Source organism: Bidens hawaiensis, unplaced genomic scaffold (assembly GCF_021521415.1).
Source record: "Bidens hawaiensis isolate Kalapana, Puna unplaced genomic scaffold, B.hawaiensis_p1.1 tig00005061_1, whole genome shotgun sequence".
Taxonomy (NCBI): Eukaryota; Viridiplantae; Streptophyta; class Magnoliopsida; order Asterales; family Asteraceae; genus Bidens; species Bidens hawaiensis.
The window spans coordinates 1,283,737-1,309,294 of NW_027491322.1; the positions used below are offsets into that span (position 1 = coordinate 1,283,737).

General features: G+C 35.5%; 5 protein-coding genes and 1 non-coding gene across 6 annotated transcripts; 4 read left to right on the forward strand and 2 right to left on the reverse strand.

Annotated features, from left to right (window-relative positions):
* Nucleotides 1-1,170: 1,170 nt before the first annotated feature.
* LOC143628767 (uncharacterized) lies at nucleotides 1,171-1,975 on the forward strand. Its single transcript, XM_077098259.1, has one exon. It carries the CDS (start codon nucleotides 1,172-1,174, stop codon nucleotides 1,883-1,885), a length of 714 nt encoding a protein of 237 aa, XP_076954374.1. The 5' UTR covers nucleotide 1,171; the 3' UTR covers nucleotides 1,886-1,975.
* A 1,892-nt stretch (nucleotides 1,976-3,867) lies between these two features.
* Nucleotides 3,868-8,474, forward strand: LOC143628816 (chaperone protein ClpB3, chloroplastic-like). The gene is made up of 10 exons (XM_077098299.1): nucleotides 3,868-4,134; nucleotides 5,016-5,234; nucleotides 5,329-5,566; nucleotides 5,646-5,841; nucleotides 5,935-5,989; nucleotides 6,069-6,219; nucleotides 6,301-6,609; nucleotides 6,733-6,998; nucleotides 7,075-8,001; nucleotides 8,094-8,474. Exons 1-10 carry the CDS (start codon nucleotides 3,883-3,885, stop codon nucleotides 8,418-8,420), a joined length of 2,940 nt encoding a protein of 979 aa, XP_076954414.1. The 5' UTR covers nucleotides 3,868-3,882; the 3' UTR covers nucleotides 8,421-8,474.
* A 119-nt stretch (nucleotides 8,475-8,593) lies between these two features.
* On the reverse strand, nucleotides 8,594-10,361 carry LOC143628818 (pentatricopeptide repeat-containing protein At3g29290-like). Its single transcript, XM_077098301.1, has 2 exons — nucleotides 8,889-10,361; nucleotides 8,594-8,777 (listed from the first exon to the last, which is right to left on the reverse strand). The coding sequence occupies exons 1-2, from the start codon at nucleotides 10,305-10,307 to the stop codon at nucleotides 8,613-8,615; spliced, it is 1,584 nt and encodes a 527-aa protein (XP_076954416.1). The 5' UTR covers nucleotides 10,308-10,361; the 3' UTR covers nucleotides 8,594-8,612.
* Nucleotides 10,362-12,106: 1,745 nt separating this feature from the next.
* LOC143628768 (uncharacterized) lies at nucleotides 12,107-13,974 on the forward strand. The gene is made up of 5 exons (XM_077098260.1): nucleotides 12,107-12,227; nucleotides 13,016-13,089; nucleotides 13,164-13,243; nucleotides 13,668-13,819; nucleotides 13,896-13,974. Exons 1-5 carry the CDS (start codon nucleotides 12,128-12,130, stop codon nucleotides 13,967-13,969), a joined length of 480 nt encoding a protein of 159 aa, XP_076954375.1. The 5' UTR covers nucleotides 12,107-12,127; the 3' UTR covers nucleotides 13,970-13,974.
* A 732-nt stretch (nucleotides 13,975-14,706) lies between these two features.
* Nucleotides 14,707-14,859, forward strand: LOC143628828 (U4 spliceosomal RNA). The gene has a single exon (XR_013152824.1). It is a non-coding gene; the product is annotated as a U4 spliceosomal RNA (small nuclear RNA).
* A 1,543-nt stretch (nucleotides 14,860-16,402) lies between these two features.
* LOC143628817 (putative galacturonosyltransferase 13) lies at nucleotides 16,403-19,538 on the reverse strand. Its single transcript, XM_077098300.1, has 6 exons — nucleotides 19,322-19,538; nucleotides 18,418-18,473; nucleotides 18,180-18,335; nucleotides 17,487-18,080; nucleotides 17,098-17,400; nucleotides 16,403-16,718 (listed from the first exon to the last, which is right to left on the reverse strand). The coding sequence occupies exons 1-6, from the start codon at nucleotides 19,530-19,532 to the stop codon at nucleotides 16,437-16,439; spliced, it is 1,602 nt and encodes a 533-aa protein (XP_076954415.1). The 5' UTR covers nucleotides 19,533-19,538; the 3' UTR covers nucleotides 16,403-16,436.
* Nucleotides 19,539-25,558: the final 6,020 nt, after the last annotated feature.

Genomic DNA, 25,558 nt, shown 5'->3' on the forward strand with positions numbered 1-25,558 from the left:
CACGATCCTGATGGTTAGGGCTTATTATTCGATGTAATTACTGTTTCAAAATATGCTTTCTATTTGATTTTGAATGACCTAGTTATGCATTTGTATGTGGTTTGACTTACGAGAGCTCGAGTCGTTTTTTCAAGGTCGGGCTCAGCTCAGGGTCTACTCCTTTATTATTTATTAATTAATAGGTTTAGATCAAATACAAATTAAATTAACTTGCTAAATAATTAAAAACGTATATAAATTAATTAATGTGGAAAGTTAACTCACAAATTAAATTAACGTGCTAACTATGTTGTATATATAATCACACTACTTGATTCTCACAGTTAGCATGCTAATTTAATTTGTATGTTAACTTTCCCCATTAATTAATATTAATTGATTTATATACGTTTTTTTATTATTTTATTAAATGTTTTGGAAAAAACCTTAAACGAGGTTATGCTCGGCTCCATCTCATGCAATAAGCTTCGAGCTCCTTTTGTTTTAGAGCTCGAACGCAGCTCGTGAGTTGTTTTTTCAAGTTTGGGCTTGGCTTGGGGTCGACTAGTTTATTACTATTTATTTATTAATTTATACATGTTTATTAACTTTTTATATGTTTTGGGAAAAACTTTAAATGAGCTTACGCTCGGTTTGTGCTCATGTAGTACAACAAACGAGCTAAAGCTCGACTCTTTTTGACTAACGAGAGCTCGAGCTTGACTCGCTTCGAGCTCTACTTTCTAAAGTTTGACTCGTTTATTATTTATTAATTAATTTATATTAATCATTTATTATATATTTTGGGAAAAACCTTAAACGGGCTTAAGCTAGGCTCGAGCTCATGCAGTCTAATAAACGAGCCGAAGCTCGGCTGTGCTGTGTGAAATTAATACATAGAAGTCAAAAGAGGTAAAACTTAAACATGCACAAGGGCCAAGCTCGGGCTCGATAACTAAATCAGCTTTATTTGAGCTCGAGCTCGAAAAGCTCGGCTCATTTCAAGATTTTTATCAATCCGATATCGAGTAACTAACGAGCGGCTCGGTTCGTTTACACTCCTAGTGGTTTTTATGATTTTAATCAGTTTTGAATCTGAAAACTACTTAATTGAACATCTGAGCTCATAGTTATGTTTTTTGATTCAGACAATTGCAGAAGATATTTGAATATATTTCAAGTGTCCATACATATGTGGAAATTTGCATCCAAATGTCTAGCTGGCACTGGCGGGCTACGATTTAGAAACCGCTTCAAAACGCTAACACAAAGTGTTCAAGAATCATCAGATGATGAAGCTTCTGCTGTTATTAGTAAAGAAGAGGGATTAGAGTGCCCGATATGCTGCGAATACTTCAACATAGTCGAAAATGTACCTTACGTTTTATGGTGTGGTCATTCACTCTGTAAAAACTGCATCTTATCTCTTCCGTGGGCCATAGGCAAGATCCAACCTTTACCTGTTCGGTTACCGCTCCTAATATCTTGCCCCTGGTGCAATCTTTTATCGCCCCGTGTTGTAATAAAAGGAACCCTAAAGTTTCCAAGAAAGAATTACTTTCTTCTTTGGATGGTTGAGAGAATGACAAGTGAAAAGGTTAAAGTGAATGACAATTTGCCGATGTTGACTTTGAGTGATGGTCAAACGGGCCAATCATCTGGGCCCGTTGCGGGGAACAGTCGTATTGGTTTTGTTAAGAAGGTAGTGGTTTTTTTGGTTGAAATGACCGCTAAGTTCCCGTTGGTGTTAATCCTTTTGATGATTGTGTTATATGCGGTTCCTGCAAGTGCGGTAATACTGGCTTTGTATGTTTTGCTTACTATTGTGGTTGCGGTTCCTTCGTTTCTGGTTTTGTATTTTTCGTATCCTAGTTTGGATTGGTTGGTGAGGGAGATCATCGGTTAGTTGGTTTGCGTGATTACAGTTTGTTTTCTGTGTATATGTGTGCCTTTGGTAAGGCTATAATGTTTGATTCTGTTGAATAAATGAATATGTGAATATGAATATATGAAAGTTCTAGTTAAACAATGGATTTATATAATGTTTTTGTTGTGCTTAAGCTTAAATTGGGTTTGATGTTATGTGATAGAAGTTAGCATTTTATTTTATAATAAAGAATCACTATTCAAATAATCTTTTTCTATTTTGTGTTTAGCATATACTTAAGACTCAAATTCAAGTTTAGCATAATCAATAAAGCTGAAAGTCATTTCTTTTTTCCTCTTCAAGTTTACTACGGTATCCAAATTTCGAATATCCGAATTAATGTGACTTGTGCTGAATTTCATTTGGAGGAGAAGGCCGAGAAGCCTTATAAAAATCGTACTGATTCTTATCATTGAAAGACAAGATTATCGAAGATTGTTGTACTAACCAACAAACTCGCATTCTTATTTTTACTAAACCGACAAAAGGAAAAGACGTATTAAGTGAGGCAACGTTATACTCCCTGTATGTTGAATCCGTCCTCTGTGAGTGTAAAAAGATGATGTGACTGATTTACGTTTCTAACCTTGAACTTTAATAGAGTTGTGATACGGACTGGCTGGATCTGTACTTTAATAATTCTTTTTCTTTAAACGATTTCTACGCTCAAGTTAATAGAGTTATTATACGATCATTGAAATTTAACAATCGTCTTTCTTTAAATGATTTACGTTTCTACTCCTAAATTATCTAAATTATAGTAATAATGAATTTAGTAAACCTTTTTTAAAATTTTTTTGTTTCTATATGTTTAATTATTTTTATTTAACTTATTATAATTAAAGTTAATTTTTAACTTTGGACACGCTTAGTTAACGTGTTAGCTTACTTATTTTTATGTAACACCCTAGGCAAATCTCAGATCAGTCGTGGACAGAAGAGATAATCGGTTCACAAGTGATGGTCCCGTCTCTTAATCATCAACGCGTTTTGAGCTGAATGCTAGTGAACATGAGAATGAGTATGGTTGACCTCCTGAGAAGTCTCCACCCAAACAACCAAAAACAAATATGGAAGGATGGGCTAACTGCTAATAATGCTCTTATCTATACTATATATAATACATAACTCACGGGCAAATTAAGACACTTAGGTTTTAAGTAATTTACAACTTAATTAATAAATGGTACAACTTATATGGCATGTTGAAGAGGGATAAAATAGTCAATTACAAAAAAATATTTAAATATAGTTACAATATTGCCCCTTCAACTTTAATTAAATTTTGTAAATTTAAGTAATAGTTACAACATTAGCCCTTTAACTTTTAACCATGTGTTCTTTTTAATTTCACATTTAACTAAACTTCCACCCATGACTTTTAAACTGTCATAATTTTTTTAGACGCTAATATTTTTTAAAAAAACCGGCACCATAAAAACGAGAATTTTATTCTCTTTAATTTGAGTATGCTATCGCCTTAGTTTTTTTTAGTTAAAAATATTAGCATTTATGTAGTGGTGTTTGCAATATGGTTTTGACAGTTTTTAAATAAACAATTAGTAGCTGTTTTTGATCATCGTAAACCGAAACAAAACCGTTAAAAATTAAAAACCAAACTATTATCAACAGTCCGTGTTCCCGCCAGACACCCGTCTAGTAACAAAATATACACTTCAAAACAAACTTATCCTATCTATATCTAAACAAAAATATTAAAAAAAAAAAATTCAATTTTGCCACATTACACAAAAAATAAACAAATTATTATTTGTGGATTGTGTTAGCACACTAGACTCACCTCGCACTCTCTTGAACCATCCTCTTTCTTCATCGTCTTCATATATATAACCACTTCACGTAAACTAATTCTTTAAACCCTAACTTTACCATATTCTCACTCAATCTCTCTTTCTCTATACACTTTAATATTATTATTATTATTAATATCCAGATACACACTTCTTCCGGCAACTATGGCGTCATTCTCCGGCGTTGGACTCCACCTTCCGCCGTCGTCAATCTGCACCGATAGAACGTCGTCGTTTGCTCAGCCGTCAGTCTCCGTCAACTCGTTTGCTAAACCTAGACGAATTGCTCTACGCTCGTTGAGATTGAAGAGTAGTGGTAGTAGTGGTAGGTGTAATGAGGCTTTGTTGTTGCGAACTGGTGGCAGGAGGTATCGGTCGTCGTTTGTTGTTCGGTGTGATGCTTCGTCTAATGGCAGGGTAATATATTATTATTATTATTATTATTATAATACTGTTTTACTGTTAATTGTTAATTGAATTGATGATTATGATTGATTGGATGAAGGATATTATGTTGGAATGGTAACATATTATTATTATTATTATTATTATTATTATTATTATTATTATTATTATTATTATTATTATTATTATTTTACCGTTGGTTGTTAACTGGATTGATTGGATGATGAAGGTTATGTGGAGTTTAGCATAGTTAGGGATTTGAATGTTAGAATTGGTTCGTAAAATATGAGATTCGAAATGAATTAGGAACTAATTAATAGTTGAATGAATCATAGAAACTGAATTTGACTTACTTTAGAGGATAAGTAGGGCTGGAAGTGAACTAAACGTACGTGAATTGTCCGGCGGGAAGTTTGTTCCATTTAATGAATGAAGGAATATGAACAAGGAATTTCGTTTGATTTAGTAAATGAATGAGCACGAAGAGGGTCCGTGCATGCTCAATTGTGTTTTATACTTTATAAGGTGTTTGTTCACGTCCGTTAATGTTTCTTTGCTTATGTTTCTTGGTTAAAGGGTTTTTATATTTTTTAACGACTTTTCATCTTTGTCATATATATTTAAGCCAAAAAAAAACATTGTGTTCGTGAAGCATTCCCGAACAAGTTCATTTCCTTAATGAACAAACACAAATAAAAGTTGCGTTCGGTTAGGTGTTCGTGAACTGTTCAATTGTCTGATAAAAGCTTAATGGAACAGACATGAACAAAGCCTTGTTCGGTTTGGTTTGGTTTTTTCACAGACCTAAGTATAATAATTTTTTTTATAGAATAGGTAGATGTTTGATATTTTTCACAATATACTTATTGACAATGGGACAATTGCATTCACAGATTACTCAACAAGAATTCACAGAGATGGCATGGCAAGCAATTGTGTCTTCTCCTGAAGTTGCAAAGGAGAACAAGCATCAGATTGTGGAGACTGAGCATTTGATGAAAGCTCTGCTGGAACAGAAGAACGGGCTGGCTCGCAGGATATTCTCCAAGGCTGGTGTGGATAATACTCGCCTTCTAGAAGCCACTGATAAGTTTATTCAGCGCCAACCAAAGGTGATAGATACAGTCTTCTATATCAGTAATTATATGTAGTGTGTCTGATACTTAAGCCATTGCATTTTCTCACCTTGGTTATTTTATATGGCAGGTTATTAGTGAGTCAGCAGGCTCGATGTTAGGGCGGGATTTGGAAAGCCTGATGCAGAGAGCTAGGGATTACAAGAAAGAGTATGGTGACTCATTTGTTTCTGTTGAGCATCTGGTGCTTGGTTTTGTGCAAGATAACCGATTTGGGAAACAATTGTTCAAGGAGTTTCAAATATCTTTGAAAACGTTAAAGAATGCAATAGAATCAATCAGAGGAAAGCAAACAGTAATAGACCAGGGTAAATACAGTTTATTCATGTTTGATCATATGCTCTTCTTGTTGATCCAAGTTGATCCTAATATGTTTTTGAACTTCAGATCCTGAAGGGAAGTATGAATCATTAGAGAAGTATGGTAAAGATTTAACTGCCATGGCTAGAGAAGGAAAGCTTGACCCTGTTATCGGAAGAGATGATGAAATACGCAGATGCATCCAGATCCTCTCAAGAAGAACCAAGAACAACCCTGTGCTCATTGGTGAACCAGGTGTTGGAAAGACTGCAATTTCTGAAGGGTAAGTTATTAAGATAATGCCTTTCTGTAAAACCACAAAAAGCCAAGTAATTTGAAGGCTTGAAGACTTAATTTACTCTACTGCATTTGACAGGCTTGCTCAGAGGATAGTGCAAGGTGATGTGCCTCAAGCATTAATGAATAGAAAGGTGTGTAATACTATACTGTGAACTTTTAACTGTCTCATTAATGTTGTTTGCATTAACTGACCTGCTATTTGCATACCAGTTGATATCTCTTGACATGGGTGCGCTTATTGCTGGTGCCAAATATCGTGGAGAGTTTGAAGATCGACTCAAGGCAGTCTTGAAGGAGGTTACAGAATCAGATGGCCAGATTATACTTTTCATTGATGAGATTCATACTGTTGTTGGAGCGGGTATATTAAACTCCGGATGATCTTTTGTTTGATGACATATACTAAATATGATCTAATTCTAAAGTTCATTTGTGTTTGTAGGGGCCACAAATGGTGCAATGGATGCTGGCAATCTGTTGAAGCCGATGCTTGGTCGTGGAGAGTTGAGATGCATTGGTGCAACAACATTGGACGAGTATCGTAAATATATCGAAAAAGATCCTGCATTGGAACGCCGTTTTCAACAAGTTTATGTTGACCAACCGACAGTTGAAGATACGGTTTCCATACTTCGTGGACTGCGTGAAAGATATGAACTGCATCATGGAGTACGTATTTCAGATAGTGCACTTGTTGAAGCTGCAATTCTCTCAGATCGTTACATCAGTGGACGCTTTTTACCAGATAAAGGTACTTCAGTTAATTGCAGCCATTGATCAACTGAACACTTATTTACCTCATATATATACTTTGGTTACCTCATATATGCATGATCAAATATTAAAGTGTGCATGTGTTTGTTGTGAATTACAGCCATTGATCTGGTAGATGAAGCTGCAGCTAAACTGAAAATGGAGATTACTTCAAAACCAACTGCTCTTGATGAGATCAATCGTGCAGTTTTGAAACTGGAAATGGAAAGGCTATCACTCACTAGTGATACGGATAAAGCTTCAAAGGACAGGTTGAATCGGCTCGAGGCTGAACTGGCACTCTTGAAGGAAAGGCAAGCTGAGTTGACTGAACAATGGGAACATGAAAAGAGTGTCATGACTAATATGCAATCTATTAAAGAAGAAGTGAGTCAACATCTGATTATTTTTATACTCTTTTATCTGCTCATGATAACATAAACTAAACGGTCATTATTTGCAGATTGATCGGGTTAATCTAGAGATACAGCAAGCAGAGCGTGAGTATGATCTAAACCGTGCAGCTGAGTTGAAATACGGGAGTTTGAACTCACTGTTACGCCAGCTTGAAACTGCTGAAAAAGAGTTAGTTGAGTATATGAGTTCGGGTAAATCAATGCTTCGTGAAGAGGTTACGGGTGATGACATTGCAGAGATTGTGAGCAAATGGACGGGAATTCCACTTTCAAAACTGAAACAATCCGAGAGGGAGAAACTCTTATATTTGGAAGACGAGTTACACAAACGGGTTGTGGGTCAGGATCCCGCGGTGACAGCAGTAGCCGAAGCAATCCAACGGTCCCGAGCCGGATTATCTGATCCTCACCGTCCAATAGCAAGTTTCATGTTCATGGGACCCACGGGAGTCGGGAAAACCGAGCTGGCAAAAGCACTTGCTTCTTACTTGTTCAACACTGAGGAGGCTCTTGTCAGGATAGACATGAGTGAATACATGGAGAAGCATGCGGTTTCTAGGTTAATAGGTGCGCCACCTGGATATGTCGGGTACGAGGAAGGAGGACAGTTGACCGAGACTGTACGCAGAAGGCCTTATGCAGTTATCTTGTTTGATGAAATTGAAAAGGCTCATGCTGATGTGTTCAATGTGTTCCTCCAAATTTTGGATGATGGTAGGGTGACCGACTCCCAAGGGCGTACAGTCAGCTTCACTAACACCGTCATCATCATGACATCAAATGTGGGCTCACAATACATACTGGACACAGATGGCGACTCCACGCCGAAAGAACAAGCTTACGAGACCATAAAACGAAGAGTCATGGATGCAGCCAGGTCAATCTTCCGACCTGAGTTCATGAACCGGGTCGATGAGTATATAGTATTCCAACCCCTCGACCGCTCACAAATCAACAGAATCGTCCGATTACAGGTATGCTGCACAACATTTAGCCCTTAAAAGTGTTTGATTTAATCATCTAACATTTTAGCAAACTGAATAACTTTATATTTTGTGATCATTAGTTGGAGCGGGTACAAAAGAGGATAGCAGACCGGAAGCTAAAGATTGAAGTAAGTGAAGCTGCAGTTGAGCTTCTCGGGAGTCTCGGGTATGATCCAAACTATGGTGCTAGACCCGTGAAGCGGGTGATCCAACAGTACGTTGAAAACGAGCTTGCGAAGGGTATTTTGAGAGGAGACTTTAAAGACGAGGATACCATATCGGTTGACACTGAAGTCACGGCTTTCTCAAACGGTCAACTCCCTCAACAAAAGCTAGTCTTCAAGCGAGTTGACTCGCAACCTGGTGACGCACCCGAGGGTCAGGAAGCCTTTTCACAAACTGTCTAGATTATGAACACCGGAATGTAGATGATGCATACAATTATAATGTTTTTACCATTATCAAATAGCAATACAGCATGTACATGAACATTAACTATGCATACTAAATGCTTATGCTATGAGTCTTTTTGCCACTTTTTAGAATCAAATCTACATTATATTATAAATTTATAATTTATACAGATACATATTACATTGTTATGACTTAGGTAAGAATTGCAGCATCATCGCTCGCGTTTTATGATCAGACGAAAGCCCGAGCTCACGCATCTCCTGGTACAACTTGGTAGCTGACTCGGTCTTTTCCCTTAGACAAAAACCTTGAACTGCAGCGTTGTAAAGATGCGCGTTCGGTGGAACTAGCTGCACATCGGTTCAAACCATATTAAACAAACCGAACATGAGATTGCAAACCGAGCACGAAACTGCAAACGATTTTTACTAATTGTATATAATAGCATTGGTTCAACTTACTTTCAAAATCTCATGAACTTCATCATAAAGCGAACCCCAAATGCAAGATCTAATCAGTGACAACAGAGTCAAAGTATCTGGGCTTTTCTTTTGATGAGCCATGTGTTGGTACACTTGCAACGCGACTTTCGGCTCGTTTCCAACCTCACAAGCTCCAATCAACCGACAATAAGATGTAACCGGAACCGACAGCCCCAAGTCTTCCATCTCCCATAGTATCTGCAAAGCTCGTCTCCAAGCACCGACCCGCTTGCAGGCCGTTAGTGCAGTGTTATACAAATGCAACCCGAGTGCAGACGGGCTCTCGTGTTGAACCTTTTCAAAAAGCCGAAGCGCGTCACCATACTGCTCGGCTCTGCACAACGCAACAAGCAGTGCATTCCATGTGTATGACGTCGGAACATGCCCTAAAGATTTCATGCAATCGAAGACCTTAAACGCAAGGTTTACCTGACCGTTATTCCCGAGCGAGTGAATCAACGCATTGAATATGATAATATTCGAATTCTCTTTTCGTTTCATCATACCCCGAAACACACTCAACGCAAAATCCCATCGTCCGTCTTTCGCAAATGCGATTATAACCGCTTCCATGGTGCGTGCATCCGGTTCCACCCGGTTTTGAACCATTTCAAGATACGCCTCGATCGCCAATCCGTACTGACTACATGCAAGAAACGTTGTAACTAATAACTGATACGTTACTGCATTCCCGACACAGTTAATATTATTCATTGTTCTCCAAACGAACTCGCTTTTCACCCACTCTTTATTATCCCGACACAACGTCAACATCATGTTAAACAAAACCTGATCAAGATTCTTCGTGTGGACGTCATTCGCAACAAGCTCTTCGAACAATTCAAACGCAGCTTCAAAGCCTCTCGCTTTCGCAACCCCTTGTAAAACTAAATTATAACTATGCCCGCTTATTCGATCACTCAACTTCATCGAATCGAACACATGTAACGCATCATCAAACTCCTCGTTCCTCAACAAACACGACAACAAAGCGTTAAACGCGTGCGACTCGGGTCTCAACCCCATGAAATCCATCGACGCGTAGAGCTCGAGAGCGCTTCGAACCTTATCCGACCGACTAAGCTTCAACAGGCGCCAAGATAGATTCTTTTCATCTCTTTCCTCCAAAAACTGCAGCCTGTTCTCATAAACAACATCGTCATTATCCTCTCCGTGTTCTTTAACATCCGATGCGTATGCGATTGAAGCATTGAGTACTGATGTGTGAAGTCTTGAACTTGGAATTAGGGGTTTTGGGTTTGCACTCCAAGTGTTCGACGAAATGTCTGAACGAAAGATTTGAGAGAATCTTGAATTGGGCAAGTGGGTATTGTAGTATTCGGATAATCCAAGAGCTGGTATGTGAAATACAACAGAAGTGGTTAAACATCCCGCCATAAATCGAGAGTTAGAGCTTCAGTTTTCAAACTTGTTGGAATGGGTTTTGGGAACAATTTGAACTACTCTTTGTCGGAAAGAAAAAGAAAGAATTATTTATTGTGCACAACGTACCATTTATTATGCACAACGTACCATTTAAGGCGCCTAACCCTCATTCAAGTGTATCAATTTATACAATATACAATCAAATACTGACGATAATGGGTCGGGTTTAGGTAATTCAAAAAACCCATACTAGACTATTAAAGTCAGTCTTAAATTTTTCGGATATTTATTGGGTGATTATCTGTCAGATTTCAACAATACCTGTTAGGTTTCAGGTTTTCCGATTTGACTGAATCTAACTACAAATATATATTTTGTTATGTTTTATTTTTATTCAATCAATTAAGTTAAGGGGGATTGTGGTTTATTTAGACCGTAGGGGGTGTCTAATGTAATTGGTGTGACTATTTATTTGGTGTTTACCTATGGAATGAATATCAGAGAATTTGAAATCAATTTCCTTTACCCCATCATATTTTTAAAAAATAAATATACAGAAAAAGTTAAGGAACTAAAAACACAGACTGCATGTTCAAGTTTCATATTATCATATAGAATGAATGATTTATATATATAAACTAAATAAATATATATAAAAAAAGTTATGTCAGGTATATAATCGGATAAATGGGTTACTGTTATAGGGTATTCAGGTAGGATAATTGGGTAATATTACCAAACCCGTTCCAAACCACGAAAAATTTCATAAGTAATCCCAAACCTTGATGGTTGGGTATTACCCGTCACAACTATATCGGGTTTCAGGTTTTTTTTATCGAGTTCAGATTTTAATTGTCATCCCTACCATGCAATGACAAAGTGTCCGTTTAACCAATGAAAATCATTAATTTTTCTATTTGACAAGGTTTTTTAGAGTGTTAATTCTAAAGTCGCCATCATGTCATTTTTTAATTTTTAATTATCAATCTGATAATTTCAGAGCTAGCCAAATATATCTCTAGTGCCGGCAAGCCACTAGTTAATTTTTCAGAAATTGGCAGACGCTAGTTTTATATCTGCATAAACTTAGTATAATATTAGAAAGCTAGTTTTATAATTACGGTAGCTAGTTTTATATTAACGAAAACTAGTAGATTATTAGGAAGCTAGTTTTATATTGGTGGAAGCTAGTATGATAGTAACAAAAACTAGTATTATACGGACAAAAGCTAGTATTATATTGACGGAAGCTAGTAAAATATTAGCAGAAGCTAGTTTTATATCAACAGAAGCTAGTATTATATCAGCAGAGACTAGTTTTAAACTTATGGTTCATCAAACATTAGCGGAAGCTGATTCGGTAGTTTTTAATAAGTTAACTTTCAAATTTCATTAATTACATAATTAACCTTACAACTTTATAACCATCGAAACACTACTTTACCGATACCGACCGAGTTCTCGTTACACGTCCTAGCACGCTGGTTTAACTGATACCGACCGCGTCTCCACCGTAATATGGGTTTAAACGCCCAATTTTAGTTCGCTAAACCCTTGTTGGGTCACCCAATTTCACAAATGGAAGACAAAGACGATCTTGAACAAATTGGTAAGCTCAAATCATCAATTCTTGGATTGTAATTAGCACCCTCTTATCTGGGTATTGCTCAATTAGTCGATTACGTTAATCTTTATTATAAAAGTTATAATCTTTTTATGAATTCAAGAATCTTTGATTGTAATTGTTTGCAGATAAGGAAGAAGGTGATGATGAAGAGGGTGTAATTGAAGGTGAAAAGTTAACAGTGGAGGATGAGGGGTTGAAGAATAAGATGGAAGGAATGGCGTCAATTGCTTTGTTACCCGACGGGTCGGTTTCGGGTCACTTTGTTCAGCTTCCTCACTCTGTTTGTTATGGCATTCATGGAACTGGTATTGTTTTGTTTATATTTGTCTTGATTAGAGGTTTCCTTCCACTTCATGTGCATGGGTCAGGTCGGTTCGGTTTTGGGAATAAACCGAAATGTTGGTTTTTGAGTTTTTTAAAAACCGTTTGGTTTGGTTTCGGTTTTTTGGGTTTGAGAAAAAACAACCTAAATGTCAGTTTTTGAGTTTTAAAAACAGTTCAGTTTTGGTTTTTCCGGTTTTGGGAAAACACCAAACCAGAAACCGAAATGTTGGTTTTTGAGTCTCTTTGAAAACCATTCGGTGTTTCGGTTTTGGGAAATAAACCAAACAGAAAACCTTAAATCTTAGTTTTCAAGTTTTTAAAAACCATTCAGTTTCGGTTTTTGGTGTGGGTTTGGTTCGGTTTTGGTTTTAGGAAAAAACCAAACCAATTTCGAGTTTTTAAAAACCATTCGGTTTCAGTCTTTTTGGTCTTGGGAAAAAACCAAACCAAAAACTGAAATGCCGGCTTTTAAGTTTTTGAAAACCCTTCGGTTTTGGTTTTTGTATTGGGTTTGGTTTGGTTTCGGTTTTACCATTTGGGCCGAAAAAAAAGTTGGCCAAAAATTATGAATTCGGCTATATTTTTTTGTTAGTTAATAACGAATTGATTATTACACATTTGAGCTAAGGTATTTGGGTTAAACTGTATATTAAACTATTATAGGTTATTTAAAAATGAAAAAATAAAAATCCATTAGTTCGGTTTGTTTTTTTCAGTTTCATGCACACCCCTATTTTTTGGTGATAAATGTGTTACATCATGAAAACAGAGATAGCATGTGAAAGGGAATGCAGCCGGGGCGAGGACTACCGGTTGGTTAAATTAACCATAATCGACTTCAATGTGACTCTTCTGATGTTCCTTCCTTGTAGCATATTTTGATGTTTCGCTCTAATAGTTGCTGTTACTTGTTGCAGAGCAAGAAAGAACAAGATGTAGTGGTCGAAAGACGAGGGCATGATGCTGCACGGTTATGTAACGTTGATCATGCTCACGGGTAATAAATCTTTCCAGGGGTCGGCTAGTTTCGAGCTCTTTTTCTAAAGCTCGAGCTCGGCTCATGAATCAATTTTTCAAACTCGGGCTCAGCTCGTTTATTATTTATTAATTAATTTATTTAAATTATACATGTTTTTAAATACTTGTCTATATTTTGAGAAAATCTTATTAGAGCCAAAGCTTGTCTCGAGCTCGGCCGTGTAGTGTCAAATTAATACATAGAAGTCCAAAAGAGGTGAAACTTAAAAATACACAAGGCTCGGGCTCGAAAAAGCTTGACTTGTTTCGAGCTTTTTATCTATTTGATATCGAGTAGCTACCGAGCAGCTCGGCTTGTTTGCAATTTTTTCCAATAGAATATCTAAGGCTTTTGATATTATGCGGTACTGAATGTGTTTACTTATATGCCCATTTGTACAAAGATGGGAGAAGGATGTTGTTAACTTGGTAGACCAGAAACACCAAAAAACCAAGATTGTGATATCTTTCGAGTGTGAAACGCTTAAAGCGGATGAAGCAGCCGAAGAGCATGTTAGGCGGTTCATGCCTAAACTAGCTGGCATGAATGCTGTTGGTAAGCATTTGCTTGAATAGTTTTATACAAGTGAATTTGCGCTTTTCGGTTGTTAATCGACGCCTTAAATTTGCAGTTAACATCGGGAAGATGAGTATCACTGGCTTGGACTTCAAGGCCGAAATGAAACCTGCCGAGCAAAGTTCTTAAATTTAGGATCCAAATAACAATTTTAATCATTTTGAGTTGATTTTCTGCTTGTTGACGAATTTCGTTGTAACACCAGTTTTGTTCGTGGTAATGAGTTTCGCTATTCGATAACATTTTAGGCACGGTTAGTGACTTGAACGTCTTACAACCCATTTGGCATGAATACCTAAGTGTAGTGTTGTAAACATTGCTAGTCGGGGCGGTGGGGTGGGGACTAGCGATTAATCGGGATTAATAGGATCGGACTTAAATGTACAATTTTCAGTTTTATATATACATGCGCACATTTTTATATGTAATTTTCAGTTTTATACATATATAAACACATTTTGGCCGGAAATTGGCTTGAATCTCGCAGGAACCACTGGTTTTGTATGGAATCTTGCCGAAACCGTTGATTTTGGCCGGATTTGGCCATTGACCGATTAATTAGTCGATTAGTCTAAAATTAATCAGTGAAGTGAAGACTAGCTATTAATCAGGATTAAACGGCGCCTAGTTGGGATTTTTGCAACACTGCCAAAGTGTAATTAACAATCACTTAAATATAATCTTGGTTATACACGCAGAGGCATGTGTTGATCAAGTAATTGTAAACTTATATGGCAATTATAATAATAAGTATAGATAAAAGAAGTATAATAGTTTAAATGTTGCTTGATCCCACATCGGTTGGTTGATGTAAAAGGAGGCGAGCTCTGGGTGTATAAAAGGAAGGGCTGTATGGTGTCAAAGTTATCTTTGCGCTTGGGGCAATGACGCAGTTAATGAGGTAATAACTGAGGCGTGTCAATTGCTGGTTGAAAACTATTTCCAAACCCACTCTTTGGCTTTGGGTCTCCCTTAACCATCGAGAATTTTTGGAAGGACTCCCTTTCAAGGGTAAAGTTCTACAATTTCTAGTTTGAATTTTTGTTTAAAAAGTGTATTTTTTTTTAATGCAATTATACACTTTAGTTATTACACAAACAAGGTATTTTTAGAAATTGGTTTTAGGTATGGTCAACAAATGTTAAAAATGGGTTTAGGTAGAAACTGGTCTGGATATAGTTGGGTATTTGACTGGGTTTAGGGTCGGGTCGGGTTTTAACCAGGTCTGGGGTCGGTTCCGGGTACGGTTTTGAGAACTCCTATACCATGTCCTACCCGCTGTTAAGGTACGGGTAGGAACCGGCATTTTGTGCACCTCTACGGCTCTACCCTTTAGTGTTGTCTACACTTTGACACGGAAAATTGTTGAGACAAGGGCCTGAATAGAACAAAATGAAGAACAAAGAATACTTGTTAAACTCATAGGACCCACCAATATCTTTACAGAAAGCCAGTGGAAGCTGGATTTGAACATGAGACCTAGGCCCGTAAACAAACAAAATGTTCATTGAACCGTTCAGCAGGAAGTTAGTTTATGTTCGTGCATTAAATAAACGAATAAAGATGAGCACTAGTTTTTGTTCAATTGATTGAACGAACAAACATGAACACTGAACACACATTCCGTTCGTCCTTTTACATTTGTTTTTTAGTCTATTTTAAATATTCATTAAAGATTATTTACTACAAAAATTAATTTAAAATCTATTTGATTTTCATCTTTTTAAAACCCTTAAAAGTCCAATTTAACATTGGTTGATTCTAGTTTTTAAGTTTTAAATTGTTGGACGTAATTGTAAAGATTATATAGACTTTAATTTGGATATTCGTCTTTACTTTCAATTAACGTTCATTTTACTATGTTTATGAACCGTTCATTTAGAATATTTACCAACGAACACAAACAAACATGAACACGTTCGTTTTCTTATTAACAAAAATTAAAAAAATACATCAAACTGATTTTAAATAGGGTTTGAAAAGAACATAATGAATGGCATAATGAACCAATGTTGTGTGCCTAATTTGTTCTTTTAAGAATAATAATAATAATAATTAAAAAATAAAAAAAAGAGAATGATAAGCAGATAAAAAATCTTGAATCTAAAAGAATTTACTGCACATTACAAAATATTTCCTCATGATTACAAATTCCTCCAACAAAGCAATTCCAACCAATCTATTAACTAAAAATTGACACAGATATGTAAAATTTATAAAAAAAAAACAAACAAAATGATGACCTTTAATGACTTATCAAGTTCAAAAACTCAAAGAATCCTATTTTTCAACCTAATTAGGCTATAAAGTTTGAACCTTTAAGGTATTGCCTCTTACTTCTTGTTGCATTCAGGCTCGTTACGCATTCTTCATCCTGCGCATGATTCCTATTGGCTAAAAATATACTCACCTGAGTATGGGCCAAAGCTGTAAAATTGTCCAAATAAAGAAACTGTTATGTTACATACCAAAAAACGAATCTGAACTTCCGTTAACCGGCAGATTCTGGCCGATTCTTGAACAAAATTTGAGCCTTTTATATCATTGTCGCATGACTCGCATCCTTTTGTTTATGCACTTGAACACAGGCCAGCCACTACTCCAAGATATGGCAGTTTTTGACAAATTCATTTGAGTAGTTAACGTATTTTGACCAAAAAGGGCGAAGATGCTCGTACCCTATTTGTAACCACGGTTTTGACTGACCGTTGTAATGTATTACAGCCGCCTTTTTTACACTCTCGATGCTTGTATTCTTTTGGTATCCTAAGCCTAGCATGTGCCATGATGGTTCAATCGGTTGAACATGGCCTCTAAATGCAATCAAAGCCGGTGGTAAAGTCCCAAGTTTCCATAATGTCAGATTTGACCTCAAGTTCTACAACAATAAATCATGCAGTCACATTAATTATTAAAAAAAAAAACCATGAGTATGCATACACGCGCACATATATAGAGGTACATTCTTTTCAGAAACAGCAGTATGTTGAGAACCACAAGAATCGCATAAGACATGTACATTTTCCTTAAACGAAAAAATAAAATTAAATATGTTCATTTATCTATGCCTACTCTTTCTTCGATTTTATCTCCTCTCTCAATTTTTTTTAATATATAAAACTGTGAACACATGCATATATGCATTTAGATAAAAGACTTATCAATTTTATGTTCTTTTAAAATAAATCTTAAAAATTTTGAAATCTGCATGTGTGTAAATATGTGCATGTGCGCGGTTATTCTGTGTGTTTATTTACCTCTTTGAACCATGCATGATATGTTTCTCTAATATTCGTTTTTCGCCACGCGCACAAGTCAAAAACATTCATCCCATAAGCCCACGGGCACTCATTAGGGTCCAAACTTTTAGCCACCAGTGGGTGAGAAAAGTTGAAGTAATTTCTAAACCGTTTAGACATAACCCATGAATCTTCCCCTTTGCACGTTTCAACCGCTCCGTTGACTTTTCCATTTAGGTCAATTTCCCATAGTGGAGATAAATCGCGTTGAATCACAACATCATCATCCAAGAAAACCACCTTATCAAGATTCGGGAAAAGCTGTGTAACATAAGCGTTAAAGGTTAGTTAAAACATCAGCAATGTGAAATGACCAAAAAGAACATGTAGTCATGTATTTAGGTTACCTCAGGAAGATATATGCGAAGATGATTAAGCAATGATATGTACTTAGGGCTTCTGGCCTGCAATTTGGAAGCAAACATTCTCGGAGAAGTATTATCACCAACATTAACCCCGAATACATGATTTCCATGATAATAGTTTCGAATCTCGTAATGATTTTCCATAGCTTCAAGAACCTGAACATTGTCTCGGGTCAACCAGTCAAACTGATGAACACCTTTGACTTCAACAATGGCAGGAGAGACGGCATTTAAGGCAAACCATGAGTGCATGCCTGCGTAAGTCTTTTTATCCGTTATCACATGGAAGACTATTTTCTCGGGTGTTAGAGATGACTTGACTGCAGACGTGACTACAACTGACGCCGCCAGAATATTATCAGTCGAAAGGATAAAATGGTAATATGAATTATCAGATAATAGCGGAAGTAACTCTGGTGACGGTAGCTGTCTCCGTGCATGAGCGTTAGACGAGTATTCGTCGGTCAACCTTAACGAAAGACAATGAATGCCTTTTGGAACCGAGCTCGCTGCGAAATGTTTGTTCATAAGTTCTTGGAGTTTAGATTCTCTCATCTCCCTCTCGGATCTTTCCATCTATCAATTTCATTGACAAAAAACATTAATCTAGGCACCTGTTCGGTTCACAAACATGTATACAATCAATATATATGATTTCATTATTCATATTCATACCATGCCTTTCAATACGATAGCAAAATCTTTAGCGCTGTATGCGTTGGCATTGATTTCCGAGACAAGTTGTGCGAAGTTATCCGGGATTTTTAGGTCAGCTGGAACCTGTTCGGTTTTGACTTGATTAAGGATGTGGTAGAAGTCTTTGACAAGTCTCTGTTACACCAAAGGACAAGCGTTAACTTTCTTGAAATAAACGTAAAAAGTAAAAAAGTGAGAAACTTTTTATTTAATTTACCACCGATTCATCACCCCTTCCAAGAAGCTTCGGACCCAAACGCCTACCTAAACAATCTGCAGCATATAAGTGTTAATTAATGAGAACTGTCTGCCACATGCAATATAAACATTTATAGTTATAATGAATCACAAACATATAAAGTATGGTAGTAGGTGCAAAAGCTAACTCATTAACCGAAAGGGTAAACAATAACCATCAGAAACATGTGCAAGAGAGAACAGGGTGACCGTAGATGCAACGGTACACGATAACTTTAATCAAAAACAAGAGTCTAAAATGGAGACTTGTGAGGGTAAACATGGATCTACTGAACACTTTGCAACATTTAGAATCAAATCAATTACAAAATATATAAAAAAAAAAGAAAACGGAACTTAAAGATAAGAACTCGGAGATTAAAAAGTGGAATCAGTTTATTTTAGATTTAAACTACAAACTGTCACTGATGATGTGATCACACTTTAGTTATCATTCTATTCACATAGATTCAACCAAAAATATCAAGAAACAAATCAGATTGCTTGTTAACAATCTTCATCAAGTAAAAAAACGGTCTTGTTGCCAAACTATTCATAACATCAAAAACCCAAATCAAGATCTCGAACCCGAGCGCGAACCACAAATTAACAAAATCAAGAGCCAACCACCAAATAATTCCAAGATAAAGAACCCGAGCCCGAACCCCAAATTAACAAAATCAAGAACCAACCACCAAATCATTCCAAGATCAAGAACCCAAATCCCAATTTCACATTAATCATACCATCAACAAAAACAAGATCTTCAACCCGAACCCGGACCACAAATTAACAAAACCAAGAACCAACCACCATATAATCCCAATTTCACAATAATCATAACATCACATAACAACAAACATAACACAGATCAAGAACTGTACCTATAGACGAGCACTTATTAACACCTTCCAACGTAACCAACGCCGTAAGAATAAACACAAACGGCAACAAGAACGCAAGAACAAGAATCGTATGAAACAGAGTCCTGTAAGAAATATGACGAGCTGCAACTTTGATCTTCATCAAATCAATAAGTCCATTGCTGCTCGATATCGTTAGACTTCTCATGCTAGGTGAGAAGTGTAGCTGCATAATGAATATAATAATCCCCTAATTCCCCAAGATTCGTAATAAAACCCTAACCCTAAATCCAAGTTCAAACAAATTAAACGCGAAATTATCAATCTTTATCCACTTTCGCATCATACCCAGATCCCAATTGCTTGAATCGGCTTCAATTTTCAAAAAAGATTCGATTTTTTTCGAAATTAGGGTTTGATTGACGCGCAGTTAGGGTTTTTGGAGATGGGTGAATCTGGGTTTGAAGAGAATTAGATGGGGGTGATGATTAATTGGGATTCAAACGGTCGGATCGAAGAGTATTAATGGCGTCTGAATCAAATCGTTTATTAGTCAAAACCGTGTTCATACCCAGGAGATTGAGAATATTATTATTATATGTATTATTATTATAGATATAGATATATATGTAGAGGTGCACAGATCGGTTTAAAACTCAAAACCGGTTTTGGTGGAAACCGATTTGGTTTAGTCAATAAAAGTTAAAACCGTTTTATGATCGGTTTTGGTTCGGGTTGAAACGGTTTTTTGACTAGGTTACGATTGGTTTCGGTTCGGGTTTTGATCGGTTTCGGTTCGTGTTTTGATCGGTTTCGGTCTGGGTTTTGACCGGTTTTTGCTCAGTTTCGGCTCGAATTTTGGGTCGGGTTGGTTAACCGGTTTATTTTCCCACCTCTAGATATATGTACCTTGTTGTTTGTTAAGATCTTTTAATCAATTTTAATCATATACCGTTATGTTTATGTAACCCCAGCGAATGGTGAACTGGCCGTCTTGCTGGTCATTCATTGTGAATGATCATTTTCTGGTTCAACTAGTAGATTAGTTGTTTTATTGATATGGTTGTCGGACAGATTAGACCAGATTTAAGAAATAAATAATGTCGTAAATAATGTAAGATATTAAATTAAGTGCTTGCGTTTATAACTTTATATGTAATAGATAAACATGTTTTGATGTGAATTTATAATTTTAATAAAATCGTAAAAGTTAAATTAATAAGAGATGGATGATTGAGTATTAAATGGATCTGAAATTGATATCTTAATAGGTAAAAAAAAGGAAATTGAAAATCAGGTTTGATTTTTCGTTGTGGTACCTGAGACTAACTAGTTTTAGTGGAGAACAATTAAAGAGACTTAACCGGATTTGTAGCCTGCCATTGTCTCGGTCTAATTGGACAGTTGAGTCTGGTTGTTAACACGTTGATTATAAATCTTTTAAAAATGTTGTTTTAAATTTAATGGTATTGTATTTGAACTAAAACAATAAAAATATATGATTTTATGTTGTACTTTTTTATAAGCATATGTATAACCTAATTATTACATTTAAAAAACAAATGAAATTAAATTGATAAACATGACATCATTTCTCAATCACAAAAGGCTTTCAATTTATTTATGAAAGTGTCATTGTGTTATCTTAGAATTTAGTTTAACTAATCAATAATTCAGATTTTTCTACATGTTTTTTATTATATTTTTTGTTTAATATTTTATTATTTTTTTTTATTCTTGCCCCACATATACATGCCTTGTGGAAAATAAAAGTGACTTGAATGTCTACAGGATATTTATAGATATGACACTAAAATTGAATTTTACCATATTAAAACTAATATTAAACTTAAAATTAAAATTAGAAACAATAAAATACTCATTTGATGATGCTATTGATTTGGGATAATGAGATTTCCTTTTCTTTTTATTATAATTAAAGAATATTTTACACATTTTCCTATTTGTTCATTCATTCATCGTATGACCAATCATGTTTGGATTCTCATTTGGAAAAGTGTTAATAAAATTTAATTAATTCACTCGTGAACATTAAACAACAAATATATGTTTTAATCTCATCCGATTTACATCAAAAAAAATAAATTTTACAAATTAAAACAAACACACAACAAATTTTGTGTTTGTATATGAAATTACGAATACAGTTTGAGAACAATATTGTTTTAACTTTTGGCGTGGTTATAAAAACAGGGTTGAATCGGAAGGATCGAGAATTTATGTCACGGGTAGGATTCTCATATGACCCGTCGAAGATTGAATCATCCGGGCCAGTATATAAAAATCATATATCATGTTTGGATGATTGTGCGTTAAAATTGTGTTATTTCTCGGATTTAATGTTTAGACTTATTTGTATGTATGGGTGATCAATCATTAAACTTCTTCTAATTATTTTAATTTTAGAAAAAAAAAAACTTAATATGACATTGTCTAACTAGATTAAAGGTTTGTCTGATAATCAGTCCTTTTTCTTTTAACATAATGTCTAGATACGAAAGAGGTGGGCGGGTGTTGGTTATAGTTGGTGTGGTGAGGTTGGTAATGATGATGAAATTTGTAATGGTGACGACTTGAGTCACACTTGTGGGTGATTGGTAGTGGTTTAAAAGGATATTATGAATATATAATTCATTTTCAAATTAGGGTTACTTGAGACATGTCCGATCACAAATAACATAATAGTTTTTATAATATAATATTAATCTACTAAAAAGTTTCAATTTTCAAGCTAACATGGTATTATGGTAATAATATTCAAACAACAAAGAATTCAAGCAAATAATCAAATAATAAATCCTACAACCTAATCCATTAATCAAAATACTAATTTAGCAAATAATCAACCAATAAGGTAAAATTTAGAGATTTTTTTTATTACATTGGTTGAATTATGAATTCAAAAGGTGTATAGAGTCTATTTGAGCTAGTGAATCAATTATCCAAATTAATTGTATAAAATGTGTTCGAATTATCCAAATTACAACTTTTGGTGATTTTTTAATATGGGAAACTTATACACGTATAAAGCAGCCATGATGAAAATTAGCTACAAGTGATATTAAAATGTCATCCACACTTTAATAAGGTGATTAAGGTGTGAAAAATAATGGCATACATTCAAACCCTAAAGATTTAGTCGTTCAAAAAACAAAAACCGATATTAAAACCATTAATTAATTAATGAAAAAGTAATACTTTCTAGAATAACTTATGCTATAAAACCAACCATCATGCGCCCATGCCACATGACGTTACAAATTATATAGTATAACATTTTAAAAGACTAATTAATGATTCATGGAGTGCACATCTTATACCTATATCAATATCAAAGACCACACCAATGAATACTTAAAAATTGCTTTTAAAGAGCCATATATCCTTTCACAAATCTAATAAATTATGACATCAAAACTTTGTGTCTTTTTAAGACTTTTGATGTTCTTGGTAATACTTTTATGTTAATAGTTTTTGTTGTAATGTCATAAAATCTTTTAATTGTTAATTTGTTATGATGATAATTTAATTATAGGTTGGCTTGTCTAGGTTGTTACTTTTTAGGCTCCCGGTGACCAGACACTACCACCTTATATCCAGACATCATGGGTCATCTATACGACTCGTATAGAACAATATGAGTCATATAAGTTCAGTTATTTTTTATTTTTTATTTTTTTGTCATAGATTGTTAACCATTAAATATACGAACTGTATAAATGTATTTGAGTCGTATAGACCTACGCAAGTGATACAGGCCCAATACAAGGCATATAGGGGGGGGGGGGGTGTTATATACAAGGCATATAGTTCTTCGGTATTGAACTATATGTATATTGTACTATATGATTTGCCAAGTATGTACAACTCGTATGGACCTATACGAGGTGCACAGGCTAGTCAAACTGCAGGTCTGGCATTTCTGTACCGTTGTCATGTACACGATCTCTATTCGACTTGTACAGGCTCTGAAGGGTTGGTGTCTACAAGAAACAACTGGAGTCAGTTATCACATCCCCTTTTTATCTTTTTCGAAACGACTAATAGCATCATAATTATGTTTGTGCAAATACATATGGGACAAAGATGATACAAAAACACAAAAGTCAGTCTAAACAAAGTAAGGTGCACATGGTTTGAATAGTTTGATTCTATTCTTGCATGATATTATTAACTTATAAAATTCAACCTTAAAACATGTCAAGTCCAATGGCCCTTTCAAAGGCCCTACATTTTAGAGCATACCATTAAAATTTTGTTTTGTTATTCTTGTTTCTTTGTTCTAAGGCATCTATCTTATCCATGTAAGGTGCAAACAAGACGAGGCACTCACAAGCTACTTGAGCTTGGATTGATAAAAAGCTTGTTTAGTAACCAAGCCCAAGCCTTGTATGGTAAGCTTGCTTAGGCCCATCAAACTTTATGCCTTGTGTATTTTCAAGTTTTACCTCCTTCGGTCTTTTGAACTTCCATGAATTAATTTCACATTACACGGTCAAGCTTGAGCCCAACTTTGGCTCGTTTAAGGTACTACACGAGCTCGAGTCGAGCTTAGGCTCATTTAAGATTTTTCTCAAAATATACAAAAATAATTAAAAACGTATATAAATTAATTAATTAAATAATAATCAAGCCGAGCCCGAGCTTGAAAAAACAACTCACGACCCGAGCTTGAGCTTTAGAAAAGATGCACAAAACTAGCCGAACTCGAGCTCGAGCTCAAGCTCTCATAAGTCAAAACAAGCTGAGCTAGAGCCTAGTCGAGCCCGGGTTTGGCTCATTTGCACCCCTAAATTAACAAGATATAACATTTACAAATGTAGTTTCTTTCAGTAAAACAGTAGTTAAAATCACATCTTGATGACATAGATTATTAATTTTTTAACAATTAAGCATCTAATTTTTAACAATTAAACACCACCAGCTTCCTGTAATTTTTTCCACATAGAAGCATGCTTTTGGCCTGCAAGATGAAATCTAAAAACTGCATCACTATTGCAAACAACATTGCAAATTCCACAAAGTCTCACAGCATTAGCATCGGCTCCGCCTGCGACAACCTTCCTTCTCTTCGTCTCCAAATCTTGTGCAGTCTCCGCCTTCTTTTTCATTCCAAGATTGCCCTTTTTAGGGTTTTCTGACGGTCCTATGATCGGGTTGCTTGTAGCAACAGAAGCTGCAGGGTTTAACTTCTCCATATATTTTATGTGTTTCTTGCCTAATTTATGTTTATCAAGAATGTCCTTCGAGTTGCACTCGATTTTACATATCTCGCACCATGCTGACTGAACGATTTTTGGTTTCTTTGGGATCTTTTTCCAGGGCCCACGAGGCTTGACGGTTGGAATGTGATTGGTCCACGTGGTTTGAGTAGGGATTACTGGTAATAGATGTTGTGAAACATCTTGATGTATTGTTCCACCCTGCAAAGTTAATGGCATTAGTTGAATTCAGGGATGTGCATGGGTCGGCTTATGTTGGTTTTAGGCAAAAACCAAACCAAAAACAAAAATTTCGTTTTTGGAGGTTTGAAAACCATCCAGTTTTGGGTTTTTCGGTTGTGCAATTTGGGCTTGAAAAAATTGGGTAAAAAAACAAAAATAATTAATTTGGGCCTAATAGTTTTAGTTAGTTGATAATTAAATGATTTTTTATACATATGAACTAAAATATTCGGGATAAACTATATATTAAATTATTATAAATAACTTCAAATTGAAAATAAAAAATGAAATTCTATAAGTTCGCCAGTTCGGTTAGGCTCACTTTGGGTTTTCGGTTTTAATTACACGCAAAACCTAAACTAAACCAAAAATTCGATTTTTACACAAACATAAAAGCAAATCGTCGGTATAGTTTGGTTTCAGATCAATTTTCAGTCACACCTCTAAGGCCATGGGTAATGGTTAATGCCGTTTAAGGGGCATTTTCCACCACATCATCATCACTTTTTTCAGTAAAAAACATGTGTAATGGATAATGCCTCTTCAATCATTACCACTTCAAGACACATACGAGCTTTATTGTAAAAACGTCCATGCCGTTCTCACCCCCCATAATACCCTAAGGATGGTGAGGGGCTTTACACCTTTATCCACCCATGTACTGCCCCATATATGGCCTAAGTTGATGAATCAAATGCAAAAACCAATGTTTATATTATCCTAAATGTACTATGCTTGAAGGTTTCTATATTGTAATCTGTAACAAGTATGCAATTATGAAACTAAAAATCGA

Bases quoted from the DNA above. Each gene is read 5' to 3' on its own strand.
- LOC143628817 (XM_077098300.1), bottom strand. From the start codon at position 19,532: ATGCAGCTACACTTCTCACCTAGCATGAGAAGTCTAACGATATCGAGC. The intron at 18,336-18,417 runs GTAAATTAAATA...TTGGTGTAACAG, and splicing joins GAAGGGGTGATGAATCGGTG to AGACTTGTCAAAGACTTCTA. The intron at 16,719-17,097 runs GTAAATAAACAC...TTATTGTTGTAG, and splicing joins ATCATGCATGGTTCAAAGAG to AACTTGAGGTCAAATCTGAC.
- LOC143628816 (XM_077098299.1), top strand. From the start codon at position 3,883: ATGGCGTCATTCTCCGGCGTTGGACTCCACCTTCCGCCGTCGTCAATC. The intron at 5,235-5,328 runs GTGATAGATACA...TTTATATGGCAG, and splicing joins TTATTCAGCGCCAACCAAAG to GTTATTAGTGAGTCAGCAGG. The intron at 6,220-6,300 runs GTATATTAAACT...TTGTGTTTGTAG, and splicing joins TCATACTGTTGTTGGAGCGG to GGGCCACAAATGGTGCAATG.
- LOC143628768 (XM_077098260.1), top strand. From the start codon at position 12,128: ATGGAAGGAATGGCGTCAATTGCTTTGTTACCCGACGGGTCGGTTTCG. The intron at 12,228-13,015 runs GTATTGTTTTGT...TCATGAAAACAG, and splicing joins TTATGGCATTCATGGAACTG to AGATAGCATGTGAAAGGGAA. The intron at 13,090-13,163 runs GTGACTCTTCTG...TACTTGTTGCAG, and splicing joins TAACCATAATCGACTTCAAT to AGCAAGAAAGAACAAGATGT.
- LOC143628818 (XM_077098301.1), bottom strand. From the start codon at position 10,307: ATGGCGGGATGTTTAACCACTTCTGTTGTATTTCACATACCAGCTCTT. The intron at 8,778-8,888 runs GTAAGTTGAACC...ACCGATGTGCAG, and splicing joins AAGTTCATGAGATTTTGAAA to CTAGTTCCACCGAACGCGCA.
- LOC143628767 (XM_077098259.1), top strand. From the start codon at position 1,172: ATGTGGAAATTTGCATCCAAATGTCTAGCTGGCACTGGCGGGCTACGA.